Source organism: Giraffa tippelskirchi, chromosome 7 (assembly GCF_054371585.1).
Source record: "Giraffa tippelskirchi isolate mGirTip1 chromosome 7, T2T-mGirTip1v1.2.pri, whole genome shotgun sequence".
Lineage (NCBI taxonomy): Eukaryota > Metazoa > Chordata > Mammalia > Artiodactyla > Giraffidae > Giraffa > Giraffa tippelskirchi.
Window position 1 is genome coordinate 100,176,524 of NC_137281.1, and position 20,599 is coordinate 100,197,122.

Consider the following 20,599-nt stretch of genomic DNA (forward strand, 5'->3'; position numbering starts at 1 on the left):
TCTGGCCACACAGTAAGACAGCACAGAAAGGGGATTCTGGTTCTTAAAAGTTGCCTCCAAACACTAACATTCCAATCCAGTGATCAACATTTTAAAAGAGCAAGGCAGTAGCTTAATAGCGATTCCATTTCCAGTGCAGCGATACCCAGTTGCCGCAGCAATCATCAAATGGCATAAACATCACTGACCACTTACTGGGTGCCAGGCACTGTCCTGAGTACTTTCCACGAACTCACATTAACTCATTCAATCCTGGCCACAACCTGAGCAGTGGGGCTGTACATCTCCATTTTACAAAGGACAAGACTAGGGTGAAAGGGGGCAAATGTGGCCACCCCAAAAATGTGTCTCACTGGCATGAAGATTAATTTAGACTAATTATTTTTAAGCCCCGCCCCCAAACTCAGGAAGCATCTTTGACCTCCCTTCTAACTGCCTAAGGAAAGCAGAGGATCTGTTCCAGGAAGGGAGCTGTCACCAGAGATAAATATAGTATCAATGAGGTGAAGCGATAGGAACCTTGCACAGTTTTATTTATTAAAACTCCTCACTGTGTCCCATTGTCTCTGCATAGGCCAGCAAACATTTGTTTACCAAACATTTGTTTTTCCAGTTCCATGTCAACTGCCTTCCTCTTCCCTTTGAGATTCCAAACCACTGCCTCCAACATCCTCCTCTGTCTTTAACTGGAGATGGTATATAGAAAGCGAAGGGCTTCAGCCATTTGGGGGAGTTATTCCATTTTCCTGGGTCTGTCTCATGTATATACATAATTAAACTTTTGTTTGATTTTCTCCTGTTAACCTGTCTTAAGTCAACTTAATTCTTAGACCAGCCAGATGAACCTAGAAGGGTAGAGGAAAATTTTTTCCTCCCCAGCAAGGGCACAGAAGGGTCACATGCCATAACTTGCCAAGTCACATAGCTGGTAGGTGACAGAGCTAGGATGTAGACCTGGCAGTTAGGCTGCTATTGCCATTTCATGCATTTGAGTCACCACTGTGTATCTTTTATCACACAGAGGGCAACATCTTAGAACAGAGGAGTGATGTGCCACAGCCCCGAGATTCTACCAAAGAGGCCCCTTTGGTGGGACTTGCCCTCAATTTACTAGTGGAGGGTGGAGCAGTCTCTGGGAGGCAGAAGATCCGGCTCTTAACCTCTTCTTTCCCATTCACCCTGTGACCTCAGTCAGGTCTGAGCAATTCTATTGGCCTGAGGACTCCCAGGTAGTCTTTTGGGTTCATCTTAGTTTATTATGGAAGAGAGTATGACACTGTTCCTGCCCAGGCTCCCTTTACTGATAAGAGTAAAATCAGAGAGATGAAATACTTCCTAAATTGGCACAGTGAATAGTACCCAATGTGCAAAAAGACTTTGACAACTAACCTGCAGAAATTATTATTACATGGTCCTACCACAAAGGCCTGGTCTAAATTTCCACTGCCCAGGAGGAATTTAATTTCACAACCAGACTGTGAAAAGCCTGTGGTTATCCCTTTGATCCAGTCTTATGGAATTACCACTTTTGCAAGTAAAATATGGTTGAACATTGGCAATCCCATGCAGCTCAACCTCCACGTGGCCTTTTCTAAATCAGGTCTCCCTCTCCCAACCACCACAGGGGGAAAAACTGGTTTTCTGGGATGACAAGACCAGGGCTGTGCGGGCAGCTGCCGATAAAGAACAATGGCTTAATGACGTAGGAGCCATCGCAAATCCTGAGGATAAAGGTTAATAGGATGGGCTTCAGGGAGTTTATTAGGGAAAAGCACACCACCCAAAACAAAACAAAATAACTCTGCCCCCCAAACCAGTTACTCTCTCAGCTTAAAAAAAAAACAACACAGTTTTGCTAGTGAATCACTTTGCAAGAGCCTATTTTCCTTAATCTCTGCAGCTAAATTATCTGGTGGAGTCAGCATGTGTCTGGACCAATGCTGTTTACTTGTATTAAGTCAGCTTTTTTAAAAAAAAGTCCCAGCAGTACTAAGTGACTGTGCAATATTCATAGTCTTTAAAAAGTCCATTTAATGAAGTCTCACTTAATCACAAGCATAGAGGTAACAAAAAGAGTATAAGTACAAAAATACACATATGTGTTTTATTATTGCTAAACCATTTTGCAAATTCAAGACAGTGGCTGTTTTTTGTGTTTTGATCACACCGTCACCCCCATCAGGCCTGGCTAAAATAACAGGAGCACTGGAAGTACTGTTCAGATTCCTTCAACTTAGAAGGAACTTTCAAAATTTCAATCCCTAGGGCCAGTGATGAGTTATTTTAGAAAGAGAAACAGGAGAAGTAAATGAGATTAAGAACTTCTTCTGTGAAAGGTGACAGTTTAAAATTACACTAGCTCCTAAACAGAAAATGATGCCTGTAGCTATCTGGATTTAAAAAAAAAAAAAAAAAAAAGACCACCATTTTCTGAACAGTAGGTTGAGGGAAAATAAACTAACTAATCCAAATGTAGGAAGAACGGTCAGAGGCCAACTTGCCAACTCCTGGCCTTTCTTCAACGAACCAAAACATGCCAGTGTCTCCCAGGACTCGTGCCCTCCGTGTGCTCTTGGGGTGTCCTTCTCCTCTGGGGTGTGCAACTACCCCCCGACAGCAGACTTTGAAACCTAAAGAACCACACTCCCTTGGAGCAACTCCGAGACACGCTTGCCTATGGAATTTTCTTCTACAGTAAAGCAGAATGGTGAAGTCTCAGAATGTCTTATTAAGGTATTTTAGAACTCTTTGTTCTAGATGCAACTTCTTTTTACTGTTCAAGTATGTGTGCTGTGTGCTCAGTAGTGTCCAACTCTTTGCAACCCCATGGACTGGAACCCACCAAGCTCCTCTGTCCGTGGGATTTTCCAGGCAAGAATACTGGAGTGGGTTACCATCTCCTCCTCCAGGGGATCTTCCTGACCCAGGGATAGAACCCTCGACTCCTGCGTCTCCTGCATTGCAAGTGGATTCTTTAGCACTGCACCACCTGGGGATCCATTCAAGTATGAAATTTCTATAATTCAAAACTGTCTTTGGGGGAATTTGTCTTCATTTCTCAGAAGTCCACTGAAAACTTTCCTAGAAACCAGCGTTAGAGATTGAGGCTCAGCTCCACTGGTTTGCTTAATGCTTCCAGGGTGGTGCCATCTTACAAAGAACCAAACTCTTTTAAAGATGCCCCAAGGGGCAGATGCCCAAGCCCTGTAATGGGAGGGCCAGAATAATGAGACCTATCCTGTGGGGGTGGAGGAATCAGTGGTTGCTTAGTGAGGTAGGGGATGAAAGTTCTTCATAGCAGACAACCAATTCTATTTCCTGTGAAGTCTGAACTAGGTCAAAAAGACCTAATTCCCATAAAGTATGCTAAGTAAAAATAAGTTTGCCTGCTTTTAGAGCTAAGCCTGCTGCCGTTCCCAAAGGGACGCTATAATTACGTATACAATCTGAGCACACCATACTAAGTGACTCTTTTCTCTGTGCCAGTACTGGGTGAAACAGCAGCACTGTCATGTATACATACAACTTAATCAGGCTATTTACTCTTAAATACACTATTAATTTCCAGGGGTACATCCATGACAAGTTTCTCAGGTAACTCAGCAGTAAAGAATCTGACTGCCAATGCAAGAGATGCAGGAGACTCGGGTTCGATCCCTGGTTCAGGACGATCCCCTGGAGGAAATGGCAACCCACTCCAATATTCTTGCTGGGACAACCCCATGGACAGAAGTGCCTGGTGGGTTACAGTCCAGAGTTGGACACAACTGAGTGGCTGAGCATACACACACATCCCTGACATGTGAGCCTCACGTATACAAGGCCACCAGGTGGCTGGAAGGACAGAAACTCTTCTTTGCTGGTGTTTTGTGAGGTGCAGGGTGATAGATAAAAGGGAAGAGGGAACCTGAGTTCTAGCCCTTTTCTTGAAGTCATTTTACTTCTTTACTCTGTTTTCTCATCTGTAAAATGGCCCTAGTATCATCCATTTTATTAGCCATGAAAAGAAGGTACATGTGAAATTATTAATCAATGATTTGGGTCCCTGAATATTCATTGGAAGGACTGATGCTGAAACTCCAATACTTTGGCCACCTGATGCAAAGAACCGACTGACTGGAAAAGACCCCAGTGCTGGGAAAGATTGAAGGCAAGAGGAGAAGGGGGCAACAGAGGATGAGACGGTTGGATGGCATCACTGACTCAATGGACATGAGCCTGAGCAAACTCTGAGAGATAGTGAAGGACAAGAAAGCCTGGTGTGCTGCAGTCCAGGGGGTTGCAAAGAGTCGGACACAACTTAGTGACTGAACAACAAATTTGGCACATTATTATAACCTTTATCATTGCTGGCAGGCTACATAAAGGACAGCCTTGAATGTTAGATAGAGGAGAGAAGACAGTGATTCTCAGATCAAAGTCCTTCCATTTGGCTGCTGAGCACAGCGGTCACTAGCAGGCCTCGGCCAGACGGCCTGGGTTCCAATCCCAGAACTGCCACCTATCAGTCGAGTGACCCCATGGAAGCTAAATGGGCCTCTATGTCGCAATTTCTTCTCTTTACATTGGGGGAAATAGTCGCACCTATGTCACAGGATTTTTGTGAGACTTTAGAGCTAATTCACCAGTAAAGTTTAGACAGTAAATGCCATATAATTATTTGCTATTCCTTTTCTGTGTATTCTGAATTCAATTAATACTTGATGGGTGGATTATTTTCAGCAAGTTTTAAATTCTGAGATAAAGAATCTTGCCATTCAGAATCCTTCCTGAAAGCTTCTCTTCCATACTCAACTGTTGTATGCTTGTGATTTGAGAAAAAAGAAATATGCTACGGAAGTAAATCATCTGCCAAAATAAAAGAAGCCAAACAGCCAGTCTCCCTTGTTTTTCCTTTGTGAATATAGACTTTATAAAATGGGAATTTGAAAAAGGTGGCAGCTTATTTCTTTCTTAAGCCTTTGTCGGGCAAAAAGAGAGTAAGACTAAGGACAGTAGTAACGGAACCAAGGGACTCCAGGTAGACTTTCACGGAGAAGGATCCTGTGCCCCCGCACTTGCCAGGGCCTCTGGAATCTTCTAGGGTCAGTTCTGGGACAGGAAACCTGGCTGTTGCCTCCCCCGAGACCACGGCCCCTGGGAGGCCCTGCTGGGGGAGCTTCTTGTCCCACTCCCCCGCAGCTGTGGTCCACTTGTCCTGAGAGACCCCTGGGGTTCTCCCTCCACGGCTCAATCCCTACTTCTCCTACAAGGAGACAAGGTAGTGCCAAGCAAGGTTGCTCTGGAGTTGAGAAGCGTGCTTCTTCTAGAGGAGAAACTCTTAAGGTGGAAAAAATCATCTGGAGAGTGTTCTGTCAGTCACCATCAGCAACAAGATGGAATTTCTCTGTGACTCCATCTACATCATCTGTATATTTCTATTTAGCCTGCTGCCAAGTTCTCTTGCTGCCACTTGGACGCCTTCTTTGATTTGCTCTGGGAGCATAAATTAGCTCTTAGGGGAGAGTACCGATCCCTAGAGAGTTGAGTTTTTCACAGAGGGCACCTGTGGAGGTTGCCTGGGCCACTCTTGGCAGAGCCACTGCACAGCACTCTGGCACATCATTCATTCTATGGTCCTTGTGAATGGCACTCCCTGGAGTTGTGCAATCAGGCGTAACTCTCAGCCTCTGGGAGAACAGCTGTCAGCTGGGAGGATCTGTTTCGTTCTTTTTTTTTTTTTAATCTAAAAAGCAGAAGTGTAGTTTCAAGTCTTTTATCTGTCATCTCTAGTTCCATGCCTCCCTAAAGGTGTTTGGAAGACCACTCCCTGGTTCTGAACCTCCCATAGCCCACTCCCTGCAACTAAAGAGACTCATGTGGTAGACTCATAAAAGAGGGAAATGGGGGAGTGAGGGGAACTCAAAAAAGAAGAAAGAGAAATGGGTTTTTTAAAAAATAGGCTAGGAGTGACAAAAAGGAAGGAGGCAGAGGGAGGAGCAAGTGGTGCCTGAAAGTGCAGAGCCGTGTCCAGGAGAACCCGCTGGCTTGTCCTCTGTCCTGGACCTCACTGTGCCTTGGGAACTCTGGAGAAAGGCAGTACAAATACAACACTGCTGCAATCCAGACAGAGCCTCAGCTATCCTACAACCTCACCTCTGTGAAATAATGACCATGCAACAAATGTAATGTTTGACTGTCTTGCCTCTGTTTCCCCTACCTGGCTCTAATGAATGAGGATGCAGCTCAAAGGATGGGACTGAGAAGCCAAAGGGACACCCAGCAAGGTGGGGTGACTGGTCTTGGAATAACCATGATTAAATCTGGGTGTCGGGAGAACTTCGGTGGCCCTCTGGGCTTAGTTCTCTGTATAGGAGGTCCTGGCACACAATGCCTGAGAGTTTGCCATCCAGCCACCATGTAATGTGGCCAGCACGGAGCTCACTACCCCACAAGGCAACCTGATCCTTTCCCGTGAGGTTCAGATTATTAGAAATTTGTTCCTTATACTGTGTGACCCTGTAATGTCCAATCCTGGGCCTTAGCTCTGCCCTCTGAAGCCACCCAGAGTAGGTATAAATGATCACTTCCTAAGAGAATCTCCCCAATATTTGAATATAATAAGCGTATTTTCTTATAACTTCTCTCTTTCAGAATACACATACTCTGTGTTTCTGGTTTTGAACTTTTACACATAATTGGCAAGGATTCAAAGAACAGCTTTAAACAACTGGTCCAAAGATGGTGGTCTGCCGGTCCTTACCGATTGAGGAAAGCATTTCCAAAGCGACCAAGCTTTCGAAAGGGCTTTTTGGGGTCCACGACTAAAGCATTCCCTGGGGTGTTGCCCTCGGTTTCCCCATACATCACAGCGATGAAGGAGTCGGTGGTGGGCTCTGGCCCGATCCTCATGCCTGGGAAGTCCTGCTCCAGTAAGTATCTGAGAGAGAGGGGAAAAAAAGAAAACAAACTAACATCGTGTCACAAAGCAGGAGGTTAAAAAGCTTGCTGGGGCCACTAACTTGGAACATAGTCATTTAAAAACCCAGAATATAACCCCCAAGCAAAAAGACAGTGATTGGCATTGTACTTTTTCACAAATAACAAATTTTCAAAGTTTAAAATCTGCAGACCTACTTTCTTTCTACTGTAAGGAGTCTAGTGAAAGAGGCAGACATGATGCAGACTTGCTGGACTTCTCAAAGTGGACCTTAGCTCACCATGGCAATTCCCGGTCATTGTTCCATTGGCACAATAGCTACTACTCCAGAGACGAGGACCCAGTCAGCTCCTATGCATCCTGGAAGACCCTGCTCAGGTCCACTTCCTTTAGGGAAGTGTCCCTGTCCCTCGAGCATGTTGGGGTCACCTTCTCTGTGGACCCTGGGTACCCTGCACCTGCAGCCATCACTATGGATGCTGCACTTCTCTGCTCATGGGTCTTGAAGGCAGGTCCATGTCTATGGCCAGATGTATTAATATTAATACATTCCCAGCACCATGCCTGCCCACAGGGGGCACCCAATGCAGCGAATGAAATAAGGAACCATCTCCTTCCTGGTCCCTGGCAATCAATGTGGCCCCACATTCTCTCTTGAGCATTTTACAGCTCCCTTGGGATCCTGGAGGTGGTAACCATGGAAGACAATCTCTAAAGAATTCAGTAGCAACCCAGAGGCTGATAAGATGAGGGCTTGGATTAGGTATCACCAGGGCCAGCCCTAGCTCTGTGCAAACTGGAAAAAGATGCCCCTTCCTTTAGGCAGACCCAGCCCTGCACCATGGCTCATAGCTTAGTGAGCAGAATTCTAGGCTGGATTTTGCCCTCACATGTCCTGTTGCCCAGGCGGCTGCATGTAGTTTAACCAGTATACAGTGGGCCTGGCAGATGCCATTGAGGGGTCTCGTTCAGGGGCCGAGGAGACAAATTTGTGTGCTACAGCAGCAGTCTCCAACTTTTTTGGCACCAGGAAGCAATTTCGTGGAAGACAATTTTCCCATGGAAGGTGGTAGAGAGGGCAGCTGGTTTTGGGATGATTCAAGTGCATTACATTTATTGTACACTTTATTTCTATTAGTAGTACATTAGCTCCACCTCAGATCATCAGGCATTAGATATTGGAAGTTGGGGATCCCTGAGCTAAACTGACATGGCTGGGGTGGGGCAAGGGAGCCAGAGGTAGAGTGATGGGGAAAGTGTGCTTTCTGTGGGAAATGGTTCCTCCTCACCCCCACCAGCACATCATTCAGCGAACGGTAGCCACATAGAGCCCCTCCCTTCCTCCCCACCAAGATTTCCTTTCCATGATGGAGGAACACACTTAGGTGTGTTTATTATATATGGAATGGTGGGGGGACCACTCCCTCCTTCCTTTGCAACCAAGGGGAACATAAAGGAGGGAGGTTTGGGAATACTTTTCACTCATTATCAAGCAACAAGCAGAAACACAACACCTTCAGAGGACACTTGGCAGGAACAGTGAATGGGGACCAGGGGTGGGTACAGTGGAAGAGAATCCCTGCTTGAGGTGACAGAGCTGTGTCCCCGCACTGCCAGGGAGATGACCCTTCACCCTGGGAGGAGGCTTAAGGGCAGAAACCTGTACAACATTTTCCAGCTCCCCATTCCTACAGCTCACAGTCTACTTGGTCCTAAATCATTTCATTTCTAAAATGTCTTGACGGATCAAATCGAGGTCCAGAACCTGTGATTTTATCTCCAGGGATAGAGGGAAAGAAGGGAACTACCCAACATCCAACATCATCCTGCCATTTTTTAAGAATAAGAAATTAAGTCACCCTTTAGACTCATGTTTTCTTTGTAAACAAAACTGAAATTGTTTAGCACTCTCAGCAGGCTGTACTTGAAATATTTTACTAATCAATTTTTTTAATATCATCCAAAGTTTCAACATTTCCAGAACTTGTGGAGCACCAGAATAGATACATCATTTAAATACATCCCTTAAATTTAGAATAAATGCGAAAAAAATCAGATAATAGCACCCAGCATTTACGAAGTACAGTCAACCCTTGAATAACATGGGTTTGAGCTGCACAGGTCCACTCACACATGGCTCTTTTTCAGTAGTAAATACTATAGTACTACATGGTCCATGGTTGGTTACATTTGTGGATGTGCAAGAACTGAGGATACAGGGAAAATGCAGGTATGGGGGCTAACCATATGCTAAATGCAGGTTTTTGACTACTCAGAGGGTTGACACTCCTAACCCCTTTGTCGTTCTGGGATCAACTGTTTTCACTGTTTACCTGGTGTAGTACAATGCTCTGAGGCGGGTACTAACATTATTCCCATTTTACAGGTTGGAAAACTGCGGCACTGGAAAGACTAAGCAACGTGCCCAGGGTCATACAGTGTTTCAGTGGGGGTGGAGTGCAGGCAGTTGGACTCTAGGTTTGTGCTGTCTCCAGAGAGGTTTAAACCTGGGCTTCAGCTGGTAGTTTGTTCAGAGATGAGGATCACAGGGGCTTTGGAGTGCCTCCATAAGGCATCATGACCCAGTTATTTCCTCAAAAGTGAGGGAAAAGAGCTCTCCCAACGGTCTTCCTGCATGGTCCTTGGGCTGCCCTAAGAAGGGGTCGGTTTCCCCCATCCTCCCTGGAGAAAAGCTGGGGAGAGGAGATGCTATTTTTCAAAACATATTCAAATTTAATTTTTTAAAAATTTCAAAACTTTTTCAGGTACCTAGTAGATTAGTAAATATCCTTAGGAGCAGAGAGGTTCATGTGTATAAACTTTTATGAAGTTCCACACAAATCTTAGAAACACTAGTAGAAGTGACAGTGAGAACATCCCATATTTTGTGAAACTCTGGGCACTTTACAGAGCATATATAGAGACAGCGAATTTACATACACGTATGAATGTGGAATTTAGATTTTACAGCCACTCAGAGATCTCAAGCCTGAAGCCATTCAGCAGTAAAACTAGAATTCAAGTCCAGATCACACCCCTCCCATGTCCAGTTAGATTTCCACACCTCATCGCCTGACTGAGGCAATGCCAGGAGGTCTGTGGGAGAGACAGAGGAAGGGGAGATGATAGGGGAGAGGGGCTGGGGCTGGAAGAACAGCAGCCAATGTCACCAGGTTTCCTGCAGCATACAACTCATAAAAGGGTTGCATCCAAGTGTTGGTTTGAAACCTGACACGCGCTTTTCCATAGAATCAATGTTAACAGCAATGGTTGGCTTGTCAAGACAGCCAGAGAAGGGGCTTGTTGCTGGTCAGACTCGTGAGTGGTCATGCAGGACTGGGAGCCTGGAGTTCCTCCCTCTGGGCCCCAGGCTCAGCCCCACAGCCTTGGGGTCTCACACAGCACCCATCTTCTGGGACCCCAAGTAGGACCTGCCAGATACATGAGTTAATATATGACACTCTAAGCTGATGGCTCAGAAGAGTCTTTACACTGGGGGACTGAGGGAATTCCCTGGAGATCCTGTGGTAAGGACTCCATGCTTTCACTGCTGGGGCCCAGGTTTGATTCCTGGTCAGGGAACTAAGATCCCACAAGCTGCATGGTGAGACAAAAAAAAAAAAACAAACCAATAAAAACAACCAAAAAACAAATGCACCTCTCCCAACTGACTGGGAAGATAGATCATTTAACAGTTGATGTACTTTGAGGAGAAAAATAAACTGAATTCATATGACAGAATGAACAAACACACAAAAAACCAAAACAAATGCATTGCTACATTGGGGGATTGTGAAACTCAGATACACTTCAGTCACACTTCTGAGCAGGCGGGCACGTGTGGTGAGGAAACCAAGAACAGCCAGGACACAGAGCATCTGACATGACCAAAGTGAGAATGAGGAGATGAGGTTCAAACCCAGCAGCCTCGAAAGAAAAAATCTGAGCAGACCCTGAGGTGTGATGTACCGGAACAAGTTACTCACGCAGCCACACACATGAGGCTGAAAAACTGACTTTTTTTTTCCTGGACACCTCAGAGGCATTCCCAAGCTATAAGTTTTAGGGACTTTGTGGTGTTTTCTGCCATAATAAGATTTCAAAGGAACAAGAGGCCACAGGAAGACTACAGAAAAGACTCCACCGCAGCCCCCTGCATGGGCATCCTGTGCGCTGGGCTGGGTTTTGTCCCCAGTTCCACCTCGCTCTCCTTTTCCTGTGTTCTCAGAGAGGACTGCCAGCTCTAGCGGTAACTGCTCCAAGAATCTCCAGCCAAGTCATCAACGAAAAACAAGACAGACATTTGGATTCCAAGCAGCTGACAGAAGGGGTGGTGGGGAAGACAGGCCGGAGACCTGACATCACTTTGTCCCTGTCTGCTGAGGGCCACGGTTCAGCCTCATGCAACTGGCTCCTGGCACCCTGCTCAGCCTATGTCAAGGAGTAGCTTTCGTGCAAGGATATAGGTAGACAGTGTCTTTCTTCTTCCATTGCTGAGGTTGGACAATTTCTTTTCGACCTCATGTAAAAAACTGTCATTTGTGACACGGGAAGAAAAACATCAAGACAATAAAAAGTCCTTCAACATCCCCAAGCACCATCTTCTCAAAGATGGGCTTAAGAATAACTAAAAAATTAGCAAATGAACTAGAAAAGGCACATTATTCAATGACAGATATCCAAAATTCGAGCCACAAACTCCACCTCCCCTGAGTATTCACCCATGCATTCTGTCTGGGTTTTGTCTGAAACACTTGGGCTTGGAATAGTGAAAAAGGTATTATTTTAGTAATAACACCTAATGTTTGAGAACTTGTTATGTACTAAAGTCTTTATATGAGTGGAACCTTATTTCATTGTAAGTTCCTTATGGGATAGGTACTATTGTTACACCCCCTCCATTTTACAGATGAGAAAACAAAGACTCAAATAGATTAAATAGTTGATTAGAACCTAGGATTTCTTATTGGTCCTGTGAGAACACTACCTGTTCTGAATCAGACTTGAGAGGCTAGCAGTCTCCAAAAGGCACATTTGTAGGAATGGGTTCTGTGAATCATAACAAATACACAAATCTAAGACTTTTCAGTTGGCATTTAATCAATGAGTAAGCACTCCAAAAAGCAACAAGGCACATATATTTGGGGTGTTCTATGAACATTATTACTGATATCATTTATGTATTTATTTGGCTACACCGGGTCTTAGTTGCAGCATGTGGGATCTAGTTCTCTGATCAGGGATTGAACCTGGGGCCCCTGAATTGGGAGCTCAGAGTCTTAGCCACTGGACCACCAAGAAGTCCCATGAGCATTATTTTTTCATTTTCAAGCCAAATTCTAGAGAAATGGCCTGTGTCATGCTTAACAAGATTTTAACATATTTGTGCATACATTGGCATCTATGCAGAGTTTTGAGGTTCAATTCATTGCTGTGTCTGGGACATTTTTCAAAAGCGCATTTAACACCAACAATTGTTCCTTTCAGTATTACTAAGGTTTTAAACCATATATGAAGTACAGCTGTTGAATTCAGCAGAGAAACAGTTTTGTTTCCTGATTTTTAAATCCAGGTCTGTGAGTTAAAATGCATAATGATTTTTAACATGTTGGAGGGTTTTATATAGTGTATTTTCTATTGATAATACCCTGACCCACCAATTCACTAGGAGAGGGACTGAAAAGAAAAAGTTTGTCTTTCAACTCTGACTCGTCCTGAATGTGGAAATGATGCTTTTAAAGCAATTTTCTTTGTCTATCTTCATGTTTAATACCAAGAAATGGAAATGGGAGAAGAATCAAACATTTATTATCACAAAACTCTTATTAAAATGGTACAGAATATATAATTATTTCCTAGCAATGAGTTCTACCACCATCACTGCTTACAGATACCACCAAACAATGGATGAATTTACATCGTACAGTTTATAAGGCAATTTACACAGAGGCTTTATCACTTCACCCTCATTGTTGCTGGAGGAGGTATTTTTATCCTTAGCTTATAGAAGAAAAAAAACTGTGTTTATGACAAGCTAAGCAGCTTGCACAGAACACTAATATAGGATAATGATTAATTCTTAACATTTTGATAATTTCCATCCCATCATTTTCTGCAAGTATTATTTTTCACTATAAAATTGAGATCAAAGCATTTAAACAACTTTACATCTAGACTTTTCACCGTTAGTTATTCCTCATGCCATTAAAAATTGGAAGAAAAAATTTTTTAATGGCTGCATACTATTCTGAGGTGAGTATGTATCAATTTAGTTTGCCATTTCCTTAGAGTTGTGTATTGAAACAACTTCCCATTTCTTGCTATTATAAATAATGTTGATAGAAAACAAACTTACGGTTACCAAAAAGGAAAGGGTAGGGGGGAGGGTAAATTAGGAGCTTGGGATTAACAGATACGTATTGCTATATATAAATACATAAACAACAGGTGCTATGGTATAGCACAGATAACTATAGTCAATGGCCTATAAAAACATATAATGGAAAAGAATCTTAAAAAGAGTTTGCATGTGCACATACACACATACACATAAGGTCTTCCCAGGTGGCTCAGTGGTAAAGAATCCTCCTGCCAATGCAGGAGATGCAGGTTTGATCCTTGGGTTGAGAAGATCCCCTAGAGAAGGAAATGGCAACCCACTTCAGTATTTTTGCCTGGAAATTTCCATGGACAGAGAAGCCTGGAGGGCTGCAGACCATGGGGTTGCAAAGAGTCAGATGCAACTGAACATGTACATATACACACATATATATATATTGGAATCACTTTGCTGTACACTAGAAAGTAACACAACATTGTAAATTAACTATACTTCAAATAAATAAAGCTGAGATAAATATCTCTAGGCAAATATCCACTTAAAAATTTTGTTGTTGTTGTTCAGTTGCTAAGTCATGTCCAACTCTTTGCGACCTCATGGACTACAGCATGTCAGGCTTCCTAGTCCTTCACTGTCTCCAGGAGTCTGCTCAAACTCAGGTCCATTGTATCAATGATGCCATCCAACTATCTCATCCTCTGTCGCCCTCTTCTTCTCCTGCCCTCAATCTTTCCCAAAATTAGGGTCTTTTCCAAAAAACAATGTTAGCTTATTTATTTTTATTGAAGTATAGCTGATTTACAACATTATATTAGTTTCATGTGTACAGCATAGTGATTTAGTATTTTTACATATTATACTTCATTAAGCTCAGTTCAGTTGCTCAGTTGTGTCCAACTCTTTGCGACCCTATTGACTGCAGCATGCCAGGCTTCCCTGTCCATCACCAACTCTGAGAGCTTCCTCAAACTCTTGTCCATCGAGCTGGTGATTCCATCCAACCATCTCATCCTCTGTCATCCCCTTCTCCTCCTGCCTTCAATCTTTCCTAGCATCAGGGTTTTTTCCAGTGAGTCAGTTCTTTGCATCAGGTGGCCAAACTATTGGAGCTTCAGCTTCAGCATCAGCCCTTCCAACGAGTATCCAGGACTGATTTCCTTTAGGATGGACTGGTTATATCTCCTTGCAGTCCAAGGGACTCTCAAGAGTCTTCTCCAACAACACAGTTCAAAACCATCAATTCTTCAGCACTCAACTTTTTTTATGGCCCTTAATACTTCATGAAAGGTTATTACAAGATAATTTTAAATATTTAATCTTCTTTGAGTTACTGAAAAACTAAGTCAGGCCAGACTTCACTTCCATTTTAAAACTCTATGTCTTCTTTAAGTGTGAAACCTAAGTTTTCTTTTCATTTTTGTCTTTCCCCTAATTAAAGCATTGACATATTATTACCAAGACTGACATCATCCTTGTAACTAATCTACTTACTAAGAGAGTGGAACAAGAAACCGGAATGGCCTGTTGGACCAAGAATGTGGAATTTGCTGGGTAAAGCCTTTTACAACTCTATTTTCCCAGCTGTGAGTGGAATTTAAACTCCTTGGGGTTGGGATGTGCTGAAGGCATGCTGATGTCTAGTTTATGCCATAATCTGGAGCTATTCCTCTCCACCTTCCATGCTGCTCTGGAAGGAGGGTGGAAGAAAGGGAAAGGAAGGAAAGGAGAAAAAAGGGAAAGGAAGTCCACCGGAATCAAACATGCTTCCATGAGGAGGGCCCGCATCTGCATCTACACCCCCTATCAAGGCGATAACAGCCAGCGCATGCCAAGGAAAGGCAAGGCAAGCATCCAAACCAAAAACAGTCCTCACAACAAAAATATATTAAACCTACACAAGTTATGCAGGGATTCTCCCTCATATAAAAGGCCCTACAAGACTACAGAAGATAACTGTTTCTCCTAAACTCATGGAGTAAGAGAAATATAACACAATGAAGAAGCAGAGAAACTACTCCCAGTTAATACATTACTGACTAGAGGATTTTTGCAAAAACGAATGCCTGTGGCCAGTGATTTGCTATGTAAGTGAACACTGAAACATCTCTGGTCAATAATGTTCAGGTAACAAAAGACATATTAGTATGTTTCTGGTCAATAAGTTTTTAAAGACCAAGAGAATTCCCCTGTAGGAACACACAATAAAACAGACTTCTTCAGTCTAATAGACACTGAGTTCAAAAAATAAGTAATTAAAATACTGAAGGAATTAAGAAAAGCTATCCTTAAATTTCTTAAGGAATTAAGAAATGATGATTGCTGTAAAAAGGACCTAGAAACTATAAGGAGATGACAAGAAAAATTAGATAATTAATTTTCTGAGACAAAAGCTGAGCTAAAGGCACTGAACAGTAGAATGAATAATGTAGAAGATCAAATAAGCGATCTGGAAGATAGAATAATGGAAATTACTCAATCAAAACAGCAGACAGAAAGCCAAAAGAAAAAAAAAGAATGAAAGCACTATAAGAGGCCTATGGAATAACATAAAGTGGGCTATTCTGCACATAATAGGAATTCAGAAGGAGAAGAAAGAGAAAGGGGGATTGAAAATGTATTTGAAGAAATCATGGCTGAAAACTTCCCAAACCTAAAAGAAGGAAACAGATGTCCAGATACAGAAAGCACAGAGGTCCCAAACAAGACAAAGCCAAACAGACCTACACTAAACATATTAACAATGGCAAAAATTAAAGATAGAGGATTCTAAAGGCAGCAAGAGGGGAAAAAAAGGTTAATTACAAGGGAGCCCCCATAAGGCTATCAGCTGATTTCTCTACAGAAACACTGCAGGCCAGAAAGTGGAAAAATATATTTAAAGTCTTGAAAGGGAAAAATCTGCAACCTAGAATACTCAACCCAGCAAGATTATAATTTAGAATAGGAGGAGAAATGAAGAATTTCCCAGACAAGCAAAAACTAAAAGAATACAGCAATACTAAACCTGTCATAAAAGAAATATTGGAAGGTCTTCTCTAACTAGAAAAGCAGCAGGAAGATATAGGAAGGAGGAAATCACAATTGCAAAGTAAACCACTTAAATTAGCCATTATTCAGATCAAAAAGAAAAGAAAAACTATTTGTAGAAGCAATGATAAACACAAATAATAGCAAAAAGATAAACATGATGATGTAAAAAAGGGGATTAACATCATAAAATGTGGGGGAGGAGAGAAAGAGAGAACAGATTTTCTTTTTAGAACGTGTTTGAGCCTATAAGACAATCAATCTAAAGCAAGCAGATATAGGAAAGGGTTAATACACTTGAAAAACAGGACAACCACAAATCAAAAATATAAAAGAGATTCACAAAAACTAAAGAGAACAGAAGCATAAAAGGAAATCAAACCACAAAAAGATAAAAAAGAAAGGAGCAAAGAAGAAACAAAAAATCAATTGGAAAACAAGGTTTAAAAATGAGAATACATACATATGCATCAATAATTACCTTAAATGTCAATGAACTGAATGCTCCAATCAAAAGACATAGAATGGTAGACTAAATAAAAAACAAGGGCCTACAAATGCTGCCTACAAGAGACCCACCTTAGGGCAAAGGACACACACAGATTTAAAGTGATAGGATGGAAAAAGATATTTCATGCAAACAAATGACAAGAAAGCAGGAGTTTCAATACTAATATCAGACAAAATAGACTTTAAAGTAAAGACTATAACAAAAAAGAAAGACTATATAATGATAAAAGGATCAATACAAGAAGAGGATTTTACACTTATTAACATATATGCACCTAATATAGGAGCATCCAAATACATAAAACAAATACTAACAGACACAAAGGGAGAAATTGATAAGAATACAATAATAGTAGACTTTAACACCCCACTCACATCAATGGACAGATCTTCTAGACAGAAAATCAATAAAGCAAAGAGATTCTAAATGATACAGTAGAAGTTAGACTAAACAGATATTTTTAGGACATTATATTTCCCCCAAAACACAATACACATTCTTTTCAAGTGCACATGGAACATTCTCTAGGATGACCACATACTAAGGCACAAAACTAACCATAAATAATTTAAGAGTACAGAAATTATTTCAAGCGTCTTCTCTGACCACAACAACATGAACTAGAAATCAACCACGGGAAAATGAGAAAAAAACAATTACATGGAGACTAAACAACATGCTACTAAGAAAACAAGGTGTCAACAAAGAAATCAAAAAGGAAATTAAAAAATACCTTGAGACAAATGACAAAACACAACTATACAAAATCGATAGGATGCTGCAAAAGCAGTTCTTAGAGGGAAGTTCACAGCAATATAGGTTTTCTCCCCAAAACAAAAATCTCAAATAAACAACTTAACCTAACACTTTAAAAGAACCAGACAAAGAAGAACAAACAAAACCTAAAGTCAGCAGAAGGAGGAAATAATAAACAATGGGGAGGAAAAAATAAAATAGAAAAAAAAAAACCAGAAAAAAATCAATAAATCAAAAAGGGTAAACAAAATTTGACAAGTCTCTGGCCAGACTCACCAAGAAGGAGACAAAGAAAACCCAAATAAAATAAGAAATGAAAAAGGAGAAATCTAAACCAATACCACAGAAATACAAAAAACATAAGAAAATACTATGAACAATTATATGCCAACAAATTTGATAACCTAGAAGAAATGGACAACTTTATAGAAACACACAGCCCACCAAAACCCAATCAAGAAGAAACAGATAATTTAAATAGACCAAATAGACTCTATAATTAGAATAAACTCACTATAAAAGTCTAAGACCAGATAGTTTCACAAGTGAGTTCTACCAAATAAACAAAGAAGGACTTACACTGATTCTTCTCAAACTCTTCCAAAAGACTGAAGACTAGAGAATACTCCCAAAGACATTCTATGAAGCCATAACATCCTGATATTAAAACCAGACAAAGATACCACCAAAAAAGAAAATTACAGGCCAAGGTTTTTGATGAACATAGATGTAAAAATTCTCAACAAAATATTAGCAAACTGCATCCAACAACACATAAAAAAAGGTCATACACCATGACCAAGTGGGATTCATCCCCAGTTCACAAGAATGGTTCAACATACACAAATCAATCAATGTAATACATCACATAAATAAAAGTCAAAAACCACATGATCATCTCAATATATGCAGAAAAAGCATTTGATAAATTGTTTTTTGCAAATTCAACATCAATTCATGATAAAAACTGTCATCAAAGTGGGTAAAGAGACTACACCTCAACATAATAAAAGGCATTTACAATAAACTTACAACCAACATGATACTCAATGGTAACAAGCTAAGAACTTTCCCAGTAAAATCTGGAACAAGACAAGAATGCCCACTTTCATGTCTATTCAACATAGTATTGGAAGTCCTAGCCACAGCAATCAGACAAGAAAAAGAAATAAAACGTATCCAAATTGGAAGAGAAGAAGTAAAATTGTCACTATATGCAGATGACATATTATATATAGAAAGTCCTAAGGACTCCACACAAAAACTACTGCTCTAATGAATGAATTCAGCAAAGTAGCAGGATAAAAGATTAGCATTCAGAAATTGCATTTCTTTACACTAACAACGAAGTATCAGAAAGGAAGTATGCATATATATATATACACACACACATATACACACCTAGGAATAAACCTGACTAAACAGGTGAAAGAATTATATGTTGAGAACTATAAAACATTAATACAAGAAATTAAAGAGGATTCAAAGAAATGGAAAGATAATATCACACTCTTGGAAGAATTAGCATTGTTAAAATGGCCATACTACCCACAGCAATCTACAGATTTAATACAATCCATATCAAACTATCCATGAGATTTTTCATAGAACTAGAACAAATAATCCCAAAATTTATTTGTTGTTGTTTAGTTGCAAAGTTGTGTCCAACTCTTTTGTGACCCCATGGACTGTCAGGATACATTTAACAGGAGGCTTCCTGTGTGCTGTTTTCAGTCTTGCATGAATTCTATGTTCCTTAACAGCACCTGAATACAGGTGCCAGAGAGCTGGCAAGCCAGCTTTCGGGGATAATAGAAATTCATGTACCTCATCCGTATGGAAATTCCATACTGTGAACAGCAGCCATTTACAACTCTCTTCCCTTCTGATAGGTAAAGTAACTTTTACAACCCCCTCTCTTGAGAATGATTCTAGCCTTTGGCTTTCTGGATGACTTGTTAGATTTTTGATCCCTGTCTCTGCTAAAAAGGGCTATCTGGTAAGAGAGTATATATATATGCCCACAATATGTTAAATAAATGCCTTTGTTCCATCAGAGCACTGGTCCCCGTGTCTCTCTCTCTCTCGCCCCTCCGTCCCCTTCATGCGGCTCAGCCTCTTTTCTTCCTCCTTTCACTTTCTTATCGGTCGACTCTGTACCCCCAAGCTCCGGTCCATTAAAGGACCACAACAATTGGCGCGCCAGAACAGGGACTTGGGATATGGCAGGTCGGGCAGAGTGACCCCGGAAAAGCTTATTGAAGCTGGTAAGTACTAAAGACATGGGTATTACGGCGAGCCTATTCAGGCTGTTAAATATTTTCGACATAGATTTTACGGCGGGAAAACCCAATCACTTTTTTACTTTACTTTATCACTTATTTTCACTTTATCACTTATTTAAAGCTCAGGGATTTTTAGTTTTACACCAGGAAATAGAGACTGGCCTTCAAACAGTAGTTGAATATAACCCTTGGTTCCCTGAGGAAAGCGATATTGATTTAGAAATTTGGCACCAGGTCAAAAAGAATGCTAAACGAGCCACCAGAAAGGGAAAAAACATTCCTACAGATTTCTGGCCTTTATGGGCTCCCATTGAAACTATGATTCTGCCACTTCAAGGTAATCCTGGCCCTCCAGATATTCAACAACAGGCAGAACACTTATTACATAAATATTAACTAAATGATAAAACCTTACAAAAGGCCCAATTGGAACAACAGAATATATTTACTAACCCTCCCTCTGTTGTTCCAAGCGCTCCCAGCAGAGGCAAATTTAAAAGCCGCTCCTCTGCAAGGAGATCCAATCAATCCATCCTAAAAGAGATCAATCCTGGGTGTTCATTGGAAGGTCTGATGTTGAAGCTGAAACTCCAATACTTTGGCCACCTCATGCGAAGGGTTGACTCATTGGAAAAGACCCTAATGCTGGGAAGGATTGGGGGCAGGAGGAGAAGGGGACGACGGAGGATGAGATAGTTGGATGGCATAACCGACTCGATGGACATGGGTTTGGGTAGACTCCGGGAGTTGGTGATGGACAG

General features: G+C 41.5%; 1 protein-coding gene across 1 annotated transcript in view; it reads right to left on the reverse strand.

The window, feature by feature from the left end:
* The window catches only part of EHD4 (EH domain containing 4), an 86,926-nt gene that overhangs the window by 54,630 nt on the left and 11,697 nt on the right, over nt 1-20,599 (reverse strand). Inside the window, exon 2 of the mRNA XM_081507772.1 lies at nt 6,743-6,919. Coding sequence (XP_081363898.1) covers nt 6,743-6,919 — 177 coding nt within the window. The remainder of the gene's footprint in view (nt 1-6,742; nt 6,920-20,599) is intronic.